The sequence below is a fragment of the Pantherophis guttatus genome, chromosome 8, assembly GCF_059756535.1.
Source record: "Pantherophis guttatus breed Tessera chromosome 8, ASM5975653v1, whole genome shotgun sequence".
Lineage (NCBI taxonomy): Eukaryota > Metazoa > Chordata > Lepidosauria > Squamata > Colubridae > Pantherophis > Pantherophis guttatus.
In genome coordinates, this window is record NC_142070.1 from 26,949,666 (window position 1) to 26,965,152 (window position 15,487).

The 15,487-nt window shown below is 34.9% G+C and overlaps 1 protein-coding gene across 15 annotated transcripts in view; it reads right to left on the reverse strand.

Annotated features, from left to right (window-relative positions):
• TMEM131L (transmembrane 131 like) overlaps positions 1-15,487 on the reverse strand; it is a 69,060-nt gene that overhangs the window by 15,497 nt on the left and 38,076 nt on the right. For 9 of the 15 annotated variants that reach the window (XM_060686891.2, XM_087874482.1, XM_087874478.1 and 6 more), the window contains 15 exons: positions 15,129-15,279; positions 14,970-15,028; positions 13,837-13,945; positions 11,220-11,316; positions 10,639-10,792; positions 9,181-9,351; positions 8,499-8,568; positions 7,700-7,817; positions 6,651-6,789; positions 6,234-6,343; positions 4,945-5,017; positions 3,438-3,568; positions 2,680-2,822; positions 2,098-2,284; positions 573-758 (listed from right to left, as the gene is read on the reverse strand). In XM_060686891.2, the coding sequence (XP_060542874.1) occupies positions 573-758; positions 2,098-2,284; positions 2,680-2,822; positions 3,438-3,568; positions 4,945-5,017; positions 6,234-6,343; positions 6,651-6,789; positions 7,700-7,817; positions 8,499-8,568; positions 9,181-9,351; positions 10,639-10,792; positions 11,220-11,316; positions 13,837-13,945; positions 14,970-15,028; positions 15,129-15,279 (1,898 nt within the window). The remainder of the gene's footprint in view (positions 1-572; positions 759-2,097; positions 2,285-2,679; positions 2,823-3,437; positions 3,569-4,944; positions 5,018-6,233; positions 6,344-6,650; positions 6,790-7,699; positions 7,818-8,498; positions 8,569-9,180; positions 9,352-10,638; positions 10,793-11,219; positions 11,317-13,836; positions 13,946-14,969; positions 15,029-15,128; positions 15,280-15,487) is intronic. The other 6 variants (XM_087874484.1, XM_087874485.1, XM_087874481.1 and 3 more) reach the window with 1 other exon arrangement.

A 15,487-nucleotide genomic window follows, 5' to 3' on the forward strand; every position in this document is an offset into this window, starting at 1 on the left:
AAGAAGTTATAGTCAAAGGATGACTACTATGAAAAAGTTGCCATAACCTAAACTTTGTATGGTAAGGGGTTCTATATGTAAAACTGCATGGCATTTATTCTATCAACACTATTTTAAAGTCATCCGTGATCCTAATAGATTCCAGAATTTACTGAGCCTAATATGATGCAAAACCCACTAAGGAACGGTATGTGGGATATAGGATGTTTCTCCACCAGAATAAGTGGACTGTCAGACTAGCAGCACCTTCACATATTTTAGTTTCTGTTTTACAGCTGAGATTATCCTCTTCCTGATAATGTTCTCCAATGTATGTTCTTCAATGCCTGATAGACACCAAGCAATTTTGTTGAGACCAATTATCTGTATGAGTATCTGTAAGAATTTTGTATTCATCAATATTCATCCTCTTTTACAATGAAATGTTTAAAAAATCAACCAGAGGAAAAGATTAGTGGCAGTTGATTAAAAAAATCCCCATCTGTTAAAATAATTTAACAATTATTCCTGTATGATTACAGAGTTTATTTCTCCTTAGGACCCATTGAAAGCATCCTGAGATTCTGCTTTACCTTACAAAGAGTACTGTGAGCCTCCAGAATGACTCTTCCCAACTGGGTCCTGGTACCACATCTGCACATATGGGTAAAAGATGGTGAGGAAGGGTCACGTTGAGTGTAAAGTGAAACTCGATGCCAGCAGCAGTAACCAGAGTCAGCTCACGAATAACCCAAGATGATGTAAAATCCGGAGTAAAACTGCACCAGAAAAAGAAACCAAGACAATGAAGCTAGAGCCTTTTTTAAGTAGCTCTTTCATAGTTGCTTTTATTGGGAACAAGATCATTACGGGTAGTCCTCAAATTCCAACCATTCATTCAGTGACCATTCAAAGTTATGGTAGCACTCACGGAGTGGTACTTACCTCTAGTCCTCTAAGATACAGTGGTCATATATTCAAAATTCAGGTGCTTGGCAGACCACCTGCACTTATAACTTTAGGCATGCTTCAACTCCCTTCACCTGCCTATCTTTTCAATCCCTGAAGCCTGACTCTTCTACTGGGGTGGTGCATCACCCAGCTGACCTTTATTATCTTCTTGCTCCCACTGCTGAAGAGGTATGCAAGGCTTTCTTGCCAAAGTCATACATGGCAGTTTCCGTGTGAGAACTGACAAGAAGGTCTCATGTGGTCAGCAACTGCCTCACGGAAGACCAGGCTGAATACGCCTTGTCCGCGGTAAGAGCAAGATGATGATGAAGATCAGTTTTTCTGTTATGGAAGCCTACTTTCATGAAGGCACTCCTTCTCTCTCCCTCCCTCCTACCCTCCCCCCTCCTCTCTCTCTCACACACAAACACACATATACATACAGACTTAAAACTATGAACAAATTATTCTGCTGAGGAGACATTCTGAAGCTACATGATGTCCTCATTAACTACTCTAGTCAGGAGTGGTACCAAAACATCACCAACATAGACATGTACCAGAGAAAGTAAGAAAGTGGTAACAGGATTCTACCAGAAATATTTTCCATTTTTAGCAGAAAGATGAATAATGAAAAGGTGTATAATCATTCCAATACAGAATGAGAAAATGCTTTGAATGCATAATCTTACTCTAATATATTTGTTGCAGTCTCATATCTCAACCTCTCTCTTATCTAATATCAGCAACTGTGAAATGCAAAGCAGTTCAGGAAAGAATACCGTAACAAGAAATGCCTTTGCCAGAAGATTGAATAAAGAAGGCTAAAACACTCACAGATTTGAACTAGCCTATGGAACTTTTCTTTTTAGAGCATTATTATTATTACAGGTAACTATGACAAAAAAAATAACCATAAATAATGATTTAAGCTGCCAGCAAAGCAAACTATGTCTTGTTAAGAGATCTCAACATCTTAAAATAATGTTGCAAGTTACAGAATATGTTACTGAAGTAAAATTTTGTTAAAATCCTTACTAGAAAGAATTTGGGAATTATAGTATTTTCTATGAAAATATTTTATGGAATGAATGTTCTGCTCATTATCAATAATTAAAGACAGTTGTAAGAAACAGTAAGTCTATCGATAAAAGCACAAATGCTTACACAATGCTAATGTCGCGTGAAGAATTTGGTGCCAAAAAGAACTCCCTGCAGTCAAGTACTTCGAACCCATATCCTTGACAACTGTACCCATTAATTTTCATAGACATTATAGTAATAGGAAGATGACCAATGTTCTCGACTTTAAAGTTCTTTGTGATAGACAGAATATGCTTGCCATCTTTCAGTTCTGAAAATCATAAAATTGATATATTGTTATTTTTATAGCAGTCTATCTATGTCAATGTTCTATAATGCTAACAAATCTTCTGATAATGCTGCTAGGATACATTCATTTATATGCAAGGCAAGACAATTAGGCGGGAATAACAGTGATATGCAATGCCCCTTCAATGTTTTCCCTGTATTAATGCAAAAAATATCAGTACTACATTATATACCATCCATGCATTTATGGCACATATTTATGATTATAAATAGCCACAACAGGAATCAGAGATATGTGAATAAACATACATGCATGTTATGAACCTAGTCTCTACACCTTTCTTTTAACCATACATATCTGTACACTGGAAACTAATCCCATTCAATCCCTTACCAATAAACAAATTTTGTACTCACGTCTTCTGCAGTCCATAAGGGTTGACTCTGGCACCTTAAATCGAAGAGATCCACCAGCCCCAGGTAACCTTCCCCCTACTTTCAATAATTCTCTTGCTCCAGTGCCTTCAACATGAACCATATCTAGAATTGTCAAATTATTCCTGCAATAAATCAAGGCAAAGTTAAATTAAATTAAATAAAAAAATATTAGCAGCATCACAAATCACCCAACAGCATATAAAATGTGCAATATATCTCAAAGCAAAAATTTGGAAAGGTACAGTGTAATTCCTTTTCCTAATGTATTAGTAATGAATTAATTTACCCTAATGAATTAACTTATCCTGAAGACCTCATGGATAGGAACACCTTGAATTAACACTGGCTTTAATGATGGAAAAAAAGATGTTTTCAATAATGGAAAGCTAAGAGCATTATATTTCTTTGCATGAAACTGACTACTGGAGGCATATAACATAAAATATTCAATATATATATTATACATATGAACTCTATCAACTATAGTGTTTACAAGAGGGGGTCCCCAACCCCCGGCCCACTCCCTGGATCCAATCTGCAGCCTGTTGGGAACCGGGCCACGCAAGCCGCAGGCAAGTGCATGTGAAATCATCCCCCCCTCTCTCCACCGCCGCTGTTGGTCCATGGAGATGGAAAGGTCACTGGTTTACATCACCTCATATCATTTCAGATGTGAAGCGTTTTTAAAAATCTGCAATGAACGTTTTAGCTTCACTCTAAGTAAAAAGTAGACCTACCTGACTAATATAAGGGAAGTTACTCTCCTGTAGTCAAGAGGTGTAAAGACAACACCAACTCTCTTCATTTCTAGAGGCTGCAATTTCAAATGAAGCATCTCAGAACTAGACCTGCGATAATCATGGCCTTCCTGTGGTTCACAGCCCCAAGTAAAATAAAAATAACAACGTATTATTTGTATTTGTATTTTTTAGCATCACTTAGCATTGATTTGTAAAGAGCACCTTTAATAAGTTAATAAGATTAGATAAGGTTAATAAGATCAACAATATTCTGATGCCCTTTTCTGTTTGTAAGAAAATAATTCTTTTTCAAATTCTTTACTAAGACATGAATGTTATTGAGATGAAGACACAATGTGTTACTTTTAGCAACAAATCAAGAAACAGTTTGTCACTCAGACTCATAATTATGACATGAAAGACTATATAAATTGATATAATACATAAATAAATTTAATATTAAGGGATCTTCTTATTACCCCACAGTATTACTTCCTGCATAAACAAAAGCTTAGGCAATGCACAGGGCAACACCCTTAAAACCTGAAATATCAGGACTACAGAACATGTGTACCAAAATTAATAGACTGGGCAGAGATTAAAGTTGGTGAAATCAATGAACAAATTAAGCATGATGGTTACATTTGTAATAAAATTAACTAATTTTGAACCTTATCACAGAATCCATGCCACATAGTCAATACAGTCAAATAAAAATTATGCAGTCTTCCTATACGCCTTTCTTTTTATTTAGAGATACTGTGTATCACTCTTGAATCTTTGGAAAACTACTTGTTTCCCCAAGACAAAGTGACTTCCACTTCTACATATAATAGGACCATCGTACTTTAGATGGATGTACACCCATTAGATGGCATCAAATAACTAGTTTTCTGTATCTTTTTGCTATCACCCAGCAACTAAGATATGGTAACCCTAATAAATAAAAACTGACTACAACTAGCAAGTGAATCTTTCTTCAAGGTTTTCTTTCTTCATTTGCAGTGGAAGCAATCTTCTAGAACACTTAAAAATATGGTGGTGTTTCTACCAAACTTCTTTTTCTTAACTCCTGTCATTAGTTACCTGTGGTAATCATTTTATTCAGTGGTAGAGCAGGTTTTATTTCCAATTTTTAATCCTGACTGATTAAAGTCTGAATTCTAACTAAATTTCGCTCTTTTAAAGTATACTCTCTAATAATAGGGTTTATCTTTCTGTGACCTATCCTGTATTATTTGATTGGTTCATAAAAATGAAAAACCTGCAAGAGACACAATGAGTTTTTCTTTTTTAAAAACAAACAAATAAATATTGTACATCATCTAAATGTTAATTCTATATTTCATAGCAAATAATAACTCTGAAGAGTTGAGTGCCTTTTGTGGATATAAACAACATTCTGAAAAAAGAAAGTTGCTAGAGAATGTATTTAATGCAGATCTATTTTTAAATTCCCTATTTTTGTATGTATTACATCACTTTAACACAAGACATAGCTTACCCGGTAAGTATACTCTTCTGTCAATCTGAATTCAGTGGTTGTATAATTAATAGATTGTATATTTGCACCAAACCTGCATCAAAATGCATTAAAATAGTTATATCCCCAAACACAAAATACGGCACAGAAATAACTAAAAAGCTGAAGTTATTTTAAGTTTCTATTTAATGCAAATATTTTGTTTTGAAAGAAAAGTATTAAATACATGTGATGCACTACCACAGATACTTAATTGGCTGTTTTGAGACATTGTTCTTGTCATTGTACTGTAAGAAAGGATATTATACAGTTCAAAAATATATTATAAATTTTATTGCCAGAAGACATAATATGGCCACCATAAAGAATTTTGAGAGAATTAGACCAATTTTCCTACACAACAGCCATAGGAGATTGCTACTTTTGTCCAATTGAAAAAAGCAGGGTCATGTCATCCTGATGCATGCACTAAAGAGACAAAAGCGTCACTGCAATGCCACTTCTGTCATTCTACTTCTCTACCATCCCGACTTTTCCAGCCTATTGCTGCAAATCATGAGAACCAGTTTGGTCTAGTAGTTAAGGCACTAGGCTAGAAAGTGGAAGGCTGTGAGTTCTATTCCTGCCTGAGTCATAAAAGCCAGCTGGATGACATTGGGTCACTCTCTCTCTCAGTCCAGTTTAGCTCAGAGGATTGTTGTTGTGGGTAAGGAATTGTGTTGTATATGTTTGCTGCCTTATAAAATAATAAAGGAGGAATGAACTAATGTAGATGATCATATCTGCTATCATTTATTCTCAACCTCTGCATGTTCCATGAAAAGAAAAACAACTGGAATTGGGAACTCACTAAGAGCCCAGAAGACCTAAAGCATGCATAGCTTGACATACTGTCTCTTCTGCCGTCTCTATTGTTTTCACACAGAACGCTTTTTTTTTTGATAATCTTAATACATTTACAATTTATTTATTTATAATCTGTTCTGTTCCAGAGTGACCCTCAAATGGTATAGAAGTAATAGAGGACTAATGGCTATCATCACATTCCTCCCACTACACATACTGTATTTATTTATTTTTTATTTTTTTATTATCAAATTTATATATCGCCCTTCTCCCGAAGGACTCAGGGCGGTGCACAGCCAAAGTAAAAAACATAGATACGAACATTAAAATACAGTTAAATATATATATATATATGGATTTGGCCCCAGAATTTAGTACCATAGATATGGATGGAATTTTTTGTATGCGTTTAAATTAGGGATAATAAAAGAAAAGTCATATTCTTTAATAGCTATGTTAATTACCATTTTCTGAGTAGACTCAGTGGAGCTTGAGGATCAGGATAGAAGGACAGAGGCAGGAGTTGCAATGTAACTGGGAAATATGAAGGGTTTCTTAACGTAAAATATTTTACCTAAATAATTAAAATACAACAATTCAAGTTATTAATATACAGTTTTGAGGCATATTTTGGAATGTTATAAATTTTAATGTCTACCCCAAATATTTACAATTATAATTAGCATATTTTATATGATTATAAATGTCAATTTTTTTTCTTTTCACTAATTATAATGGATGTGCAATATCCTAAGCTAAATTATTGGCTTCAACCCATTTCTATAAATTTCCAATACAGCAGTTGATGTCAAAATTCTTTTAAATTGGTGCAATACTTACACATTAGAATTTTTTTCAAGATCATAATAATATAATCTCACCATGCTATTCATTGGTGCAGCTGCACTGAAGTTCAGTGAAAGACCAGCCTCTGACACCAAATGGGGAAAAGATAGTGCAGATGATTCTTCTTCAGGATTTTTTTGATAAGCAGCTTGAATAATTTCCCTAAGATTTCTTCTGTTGAGATAATACATATAAAACAATGGTCAATAAATTTAATGTTTTTATATAAATATCAATTATATACTTTTGGTTGGGAATATTTATGAAATTAATTCTCATTTTAAAAAAGAATTATTTATTTATAAAATCTATTGGCCACCCATAGGGTAACTCTGGGCATCTTACAATCCTAGAAAACAAATATACATATACACTAAAAATATACATAAATTAATACAAACAAATGCTATGATTCAATTACAGATAGGGTGGGTAGATGGATGTTAATTGATCAACCACCTCAATGGTTGATGTGATGCCCCCATTGGGGGATGGCAGAGCCATGTCAGCCCTTATGAAAGCTCAGGAGAGTTGGGGCCGACCTCACATCGAGGGGCAAGATGTTCTAGAGGGCAGGTGCAATGGCAGAGAAAGTCCTTCTCCTGGACACCACGAACCAGAATAATCAGGCTGGTCAGGCATGCCTCCTCTGCCAGCACGGGTGAGATGGGCCAGTCCCAGTGGAATGAGATGGTGCCTCAAGTAGCCTGGACCCTTGCAAGTGGTTTTACCCCACTGCTTATAATATTTTTAAGAAGAAAAAAAAGTGAAGATTAATTTTGATAGTGGCTGAACAAACAGGATGACAATGGAATGAGAGAGAAAGAAAATTGCTAATTGGGAACCTGTTTCCAGACTGTCTTCCAAGCCCTTCCTCCCAAGTCTACAGCCTGCTTAATTCAGAAAAAAGCTAAGTTGCACTCTGTACCAGGCATTTTACCCATAAGTGAGTCCCAACAACTTTTTCTTCATCCTATTTTGAGATATGCCTATTTTTGCTACATACAGAAATTTAATTACAAACCACAACTCTAGCTGCAGACAAAATTGCTAAAAGAATATGCATATAATTTATTATGCAAACCTGCAAATTTCACTCTGCTTAATTTTTTGCCATTTTTCATGGAGTTCATATGCAAGATCAGAATCCACATTCCACGTCGAGCTGTCGAGAGAAAGACTTCTTTCCCAAAGGTGGTTTGCTAAAATGAAAATAATATGCAGTTGCACCATTATACAATGTTTATTTTAATTAATAACTTTTCTGATCATCTTCTCATTTTAGGAAACTATCAAAAGAATCTATATTTTTTAAAAAAATGAAAGAACACATAATATATGAGACTTATGCAAAACAACAACAACCACCCTTATTATTTCTGTTTCTCATGTTGGAGGCGGCATCTGACTTATCTTTCTTCTGGTGTACTGCCTTGCCCTATTTTCCTACTGTTGTCAAAAAAATATGCGTCTAAACCTCTGTACTACAAAATGTTAAGCAGCAAGGACAGAATATTGCTAAGATCTATAAAGAATAAATAGTGTTGCAAAGAAATGAATGCTACCGTGTTTTCCCCCAAATAAAACCCTGTCTTATTTTTTTTTAACCCTGAAATAAGTGCTTGGCCTTATTTTCAGGGAGGGCTTATTTTTTGGGGTGTGTGTGGAGCAAGATGGGGCTCCTCTTGCTGTCTTACCTGATTTTCAGCTCTGCGTTTATATATTTTTGGGCAGGGCTTATTTTTTTGGGGGGGGGCTTATTTTAGTGCATGTACTCAAAAGCCCGACTGGCCTTATTATCAGGGGATGTCTTATTTTCGGGGAAACAGGGTAGTTGTATTTTACTTGATAATAGATTAAAACATTATTTTTTCTATATTTACCTTTGTCTGACATTCTTAAGGAACAGTACATATCATGATGTGCTATGGCTTCAAAATGAGTCTCTCCTTGCTGAAAGATAATTGAAAAAAAATGGTTAAGCAAAATTATCTTGCAAAAATAGGTTTCTAAATGTAAGCCGGCTTGCACTGTGATTCATTCTTATGTTTTATGTGTTTCAGGAACTTTTAAAATACAAATAAAACACAAATTAAATGACATAATTTTAAAATGTATGTGTTTGGTGGTTTTTTTTTAAATTTTAGAAAGAAGAATAGGAGATTGTAGACTCCTGTGACCTAAAGCTTTCAATTTCTGTCACTAAGTGGTCCAGAAAATCCTGCGTCTTACATAATTCAGATTCAGGGAGCACTGCTTCAATTAGCTATTTATTTAATCTTTTACATTATGACTACAGACGGCAATAAATTTTTAAAAAACGAAACAATTTCAGTTAAAATCCAAAACATTAATAGGTGACCAGAAAAATCTTATTCATGTATTTCTCCAGATGAAAGTGCCATCTGGAACCTATTTATTAGGTCATTCAGTCTTCCTGTCTTTATATGTTATGGAAAATAATTTCATAGACAACACGTTGCAAGTAGAAGAGACAGTACCACTTTTGTAATAATATTACTATTCAATGCTTTCTGTATTTATAAATTTAGAGCAATACACTACCTGAGACAAAGCAGAATAAATCTGTAGTGGAATCTCAAATATCACTCCAACATTTGTAGTCACAAAAATACTGGAAAATAAACTTGTTACAGATTCCTGTATGTGATATTTCATGGAAAACACATTCCAACAGCCAGGAGGCAGAATCAGGGCTCCCGTGAAGTTCAGAATCTAATGGCAAAAATCTCAGATTTAGTTGATGGTAAAAAAAACATGTAATACTACTTGGTTTATGTCTTTTGAGTCTAATCCTAGTGTATATGAAAATAAAACAGCAAACAAGGATTATTTTTGTCCTGCTACTTCTTTCTGCTGCAAGACCATTTCCTTCAATATCTAGATATTCCATAAAGCCAAGAGTATGAAGATTATCAATCGTTCTTCAAATAGTGTATTTTTCGTAGTACAAGACGCACCTTTCCCCCCCCTAAAAGTGGGTGAAAATTTAGCTGTGTCTTATACACCGAATGTGCCCCTCCACTGGCCCCCACCCTTTGGCCTTTGCCTCGCAGCAGTTACCTCCTTACAAGCAAACAGCAAGAAAAAAACAGCTCCTTTCAGCTTCAGCACAGCCTAATTAGCACAAGTTGATTGGATCAGCCTCTTGACTTTCAGCTGATTTGCTCTCAGCTGTTTTGCACAGGGCTCTGCTGCTACGTGGTAAATTGCTGGAGCAGTTTTTTTTTTCCCTTGTGCTAATCAAGCTGTGCTGAAAACGAAAATGAAAGTAAAGCAGGCTGTTTGCTGTTACGAGGCAAAATTGCTCAGAGGCAAAGGCAGAAGGATATTTCTTTTTCTTCTTTTCCTCACCAAAAAAGGTAGGTGCGTCTTATAGTCCTGTGTGTCTTATACTCCGAAAAATACGGTATATTGCCCCGCATTGAAATTTGATTATGAATTCAACATTCAATATCCTTACAATTTCACTGGCGCCTCACAAATTCAGCCACAAGTAGGATCATTTCTAAAATGTGCACTGATGCTTAGTGGCATTTTAGAAGCTGTTCAGAATAAGAAAGTTAAACAGCTTACTTCACAGCTACCAAATACTAAAATAAACTAGGAAGGCCCCAACTGGATCACTCTAGTTTACTTAGCAGACCTTTTGAGAGGCCTTGTACTCATTAACACCCAATATCCAAATCACAGTAGAACTTCACGTTGGTTCGATATGATGTGTTTGCAACTGTGCATTAATGTTTGTGGGATGCACTTAACTGAATTTAAAATTTATTTTATGATACAGCGATAAATACCTGTTTCATATAAATGTTCATAGTTTATACCAGTCACAGATAAGGTATCAGTATTTTATATAGAATGAATGAATAAAAATATAGATATATACAAACAAATTACAGAAAGGAGATATGACTGAGCTGAATGAAAGCACTATTATACAGATATTCATTTGAGGAAAAGTGCACTATGAGACCAGAAGTAAAAAAAAAAAATTACCTTTAGAATATCCTTGGTTTGCCTTGACACATATACATCATTTAGCATAATGCTAAAATCGAAATTATTTGTAAACCATACAGACCAAAATGCTGAAATATTGTGATGTGGTTCTATGTGAAATACCACTGCAAATGGATTAATGCCAAAATACCTACAGAGATAAAATGCACAATTAAATGTGAAGACTGTCGATAATTTTAATTAATATTGTATAAATATCTCTATATCAAAACGATACAATGTATAAATATTTTTCAAAATACAATTAAAAAAATTAATCTGGAAATGGCTTCCTTCCTTTCTTCCCTCCCTCCCTCCCGATGTAGCATTACCACCTTATTATTATTATTATTATTATTATTATTATTATTATTATTATTCTAAAATCTCAATTATATAGTAAAATCTATCTGTTCCAAATGTCATTAAAATCAATACATCCCTCTAGAAATTGTTTTTAAATCAAATCAAATGAATTATGATATCTGGATTAATTCTAATTTATAGAATATGCATTCCTCTATTTTTGAGGATTTTGCATTGTAGTATGTTATTACAAATTTGTATTAAAAACTCACCCTTCTATCACTGGATGCAAAAGACACGGCTTAAGTAAAGTTGTTCTATCCAGTAGATTAACTCTTTCTTGGTTGCTTTCATGACCACATAGTGTACCTATGTCAAAGAAAGGAGGGAAAATGGATCCAGGAAACTATAGACTAACCAGCCTGACAGCAATACTTGGGAAGATCCTGGAAAAGATAATCAAGCAACAGATCTGCAAACACCTAGAAGCAATCAAAGTTATAACCAGAAGCCATCATGGGTTTGTCAAAAACAGATCATGTCAAACAAATCTTATTTCATTCTTTGACAAAGTGACAAAATTAGTGGACCAGTGAAATGCTGAAGACATAGTATACTTGGATTTAACTAAGGCATTTGACAAAGTAGAACCTACTTCTTGGTAAGTTAGAAAAATGTAAAATAGACAGATCAACTATCGATGGATTTGTAGCTTGCTGACAAACTGTACTCAATGTGTAGTCCTTAATAGAACTGCATCTACCTGGAGGGAAATAAGCAGTGGTATACTTCAAGGTTCTGTTTTAGGCCCAGTACTCTTCAACATCTTCATAAATGATTTAGATAAGAGAATAGAAAGAGAACGCATCAAATTTGCAGATGTCATTAAGCTGGCAGGAATAGCCAACATAGCAGAAGACAAGCTCAGGAACCAGAAGGATCTTGACAGATATGACTGGGCTCTATCTAACAAAATAAAATTCAGTGGTCAGAAAAGTAAAGCTTTACACTTAGGTAAGAAAACCCAAATGCACAGCTATAGGATAGTGGAACCTGGCTCAATGGCAGTAACTGCAAGAGGGATTTAGGAGTCCTAATGGACAACAACTTTTATGAGTCCACGGTGTGCTGCAGCCGCCAAAAAAGCCAATGCAATCCTAGGCTGCATTAACAGAGGGATAGAATCAAGATCACATGAAATTTTAGTACCACTTTATAATGCCTTGGTAAGATCACACTTGGAATATTGCATACTGTTTTGGTCACCACAATATAAAAAAAATTGTTGAGACTGCAGAAAGAGTGCAGAGAAAAGCAATAAAGATGATTAGGGGTTTGGAGTCTAAAACATATGAGGAATGGTTGCAGGATTGGGTAAGTCTAGTCTAGTGAAAATAAGAATTAGGGGTGACACCACAGCAGTGTTCCAATATTTGTACAGCTGCACAAATAAGAGGGGGTCAACCTATTCTCCAAAGCACCTGAAAGCAGGACAAGAATGATTAGAAACTAATCAAGGAGAAAAGCAACCTAGAACTAAGGAGAAATTTCCAGACAGTGAGAACAATTAATCAGTGGAACGGCTTGCCTCTAGAAGTTGTAGGTGCTCCATCACTGGAAGTTTTAAAGAAGAGATTGGACAGCCATTTGTTTGAAATGCTATTGGGTCTCCTGCTTGGGTAGGTGGTTGGACTGGAGGACTTCCAGGGTTCCTACCAACTCTATTATTCTGCTCTATTATTCTGCGATTCTTTCTATGACTGTGTCTATCCATCCGATCAAGGCCAAAGAAAGTCTGAAATTGTATAGGATTGCCTGCCATGGGCAGGAGGTTGGAGTAGAAGACCTCCAAGGCTCCTTCCAACCCTATTATTCTATCTTCTAAAGCAGTGTTTCCCAAACTTGACCCTTTGAAGATGTATGGACTTCAACTCCCAGAATTCCTCAACCAGGCATACTGGTTGGGGAATTCTGGGAATTGAAGTCCATGCATCTTAAAACACTGTTCTAAAGGAGCATGCAATTTTGGCTTGTGCTATGGTCCATATGGTCGTGAATAATCAGACTTATCGACTGAACAAGAACAACAATTTTGGCATGCATTTCACATCTATCTTAGAACCATAACAGTTTCTCAAGAAAATTACTACTGTTTCATCTCATTAATATGTATCTGAATCAATACCCATAGATACTGCTGTTTGTAAAATGTTTAAATTTAAGATGTAAAGACCAAGAAATGAAGAGGATGAAAAAGAAAAAAAGTCTTAGAAACTGAGGGAAGCAATTTCTCAGATGTTTGAAATTGGATATTTAGAAAGAAAATTAATGAAAAACAGATTCCAAACCAAAAATATACACCTTTTAATTATAACGCTGATTATGCATTTCACCATATCCACAGTTGGGAATTTAAGTATGGAAAAAAAACCCTAAAATATTCTATAACACAAAATATTTTCAAATAAAGCAACTGTCAGGAAAGCATATTATTTTCCCTGCAGTGTAACCACACTGCAGGGTAGGCTGGTATCCTACCCACTTTAATTTCTCACTTGTATCACATTCTTTTACCAAGATGAATAAATTGAAGATTATAATGATCCATGTATACTTACATGTATTTCATACACACACACACACACTTATACCATAATATGTGACTTGTGTTTAATAGTCCTATCAAAAGAACCATGAATTTTAATAAAATATATACTTGAAATGTTCTTAAAAAGCCAAATTATACAGTATGCTAGGTTAATACATTTTGCTGTTTTATTAGAAAGGTAGACAAAATGGTTAAAATGAAAATAAATAGTTTTTAGCTCTGAACAAAAACAGACCTATAAAATATCACCTATTATTACACAACATATGACAATACTGTACCTTTACAAATAATAGAAGCTACTTTTGTGAAATTCATGATCAACGATGGTAGCAATATTGGCTCAAAAAGCAAAGAAAATATTTTTTCCTGGGTCAAATGTTTTATATCCTGCAAAAAAAGCAAATTATGCTGTTACATCATTTATTTCTATCATAGTTGCTATAAACAGGCAAAGTTTCAAATCCCTGCAGTTTGTCCCATCAAGCCATTCTTATTCTGAACTTGTGCTACTGAACAAAGCTATTAATACAGTTTCAAGTCTGTTAACATAGTTTTATACTAAGAATTAGCACAGAATTACAAAATTCTTCTGGATCTTTTTAAACTATCACTTCCCCACTTTGTGTACCTATCGAATCCTTACCAAGGACCTGGGATAGGCAAATCTGGATGTTTGACGGTGTTACAGATATTGTCCGGGATGGAAGCAGTTCCAAGTAAAGCTGCCTTCTGCAATTGACTGATGGAAAATTTGTCAATGCCTATGGTGTTCAAGTGGTGCTCCAGTTGTTTCTGGATTGTACCCAAGGCACCTATTACTATTGGTACTACCCTTGCTTGCTTTTGCTATAGTTGTTCAATTTCTATTTGTAGGTCTTTGTATTTTGTTATCTTCTCCAGTTCTTTCTCTTCTATTCTGCTGTCTCCAGGCACTGGTACTCCATCCACTATCCAGACTTTTTTGCCTTTCTTATCGATAACTGTTAAGTCTGGAGTGTTAGGTGCCTGTCTGTCTGGATTCTGAAGTCCCAGAGCAATTTAACTTCTTCATTTTCTACGACTCTTTCTATTTTATGGTCCTACCATATAACCCTAACCCTAACCCACCTGATTCAATATTTTGACTAGTTCAAAAAACCCCAAATTAATCTCCATTTCTAAACCAAATTGGGAAATAAAGAATGTTCTGTTCAACATCATAAACACGCTGGTAACAATCCTTTTTGCATTTTGTTCCATGAATTGAGGATTTTCTAATCCAATTTCTTTTTCAATAAAATCAGTTTGCTGTATTATAACTGCCCGGGCATAAGGAGATCAACAAGAATTTGTGAGCAATGTATTAAACATAAAAGTATAGGGCAAAAATAATATTAAACACAAAAATATAATGTATATATATATAAATTACCTGCACATATAAAAGGTTGTTCCCCGAATGTAATACATACAAGATTACTGAAGAACCATCTATACAAAAAGAACAAAACCAGAAACAAATGTAAACTCTCTACTATAATACTATACTATGGTAAAAAAAAATTAAAGTGGTAATATATCTCGGCCTTACCTGAGGTCTGTGTTTTATCCATTGCTACATAAATTACAAAAAGGTTCTCCAGTAAGTATTGTCTAAGATCCACAAATTCATGCTGTACATTTTTCATTCGGACCATTAAACTTATTTCTAGCAGTAGGTCATTGGATGCAAAGCAACAATTCTAATATAAAACGAAAGGAAAATCCAAAAATGACCACAGGTGAATAATTAAAACCCTACAAATATAAGTCTTAAAAGTGGGTGTTACCCACACCCAAGCAAAACTGTTGGTGCGACAAGCAAAGGGACACTCTGATGGTATTCTTGTATGCTATGCACTAGCTCAGAGATTATTTTTTTTTGCATGGATACCCCAAAGAGGAGCAGTA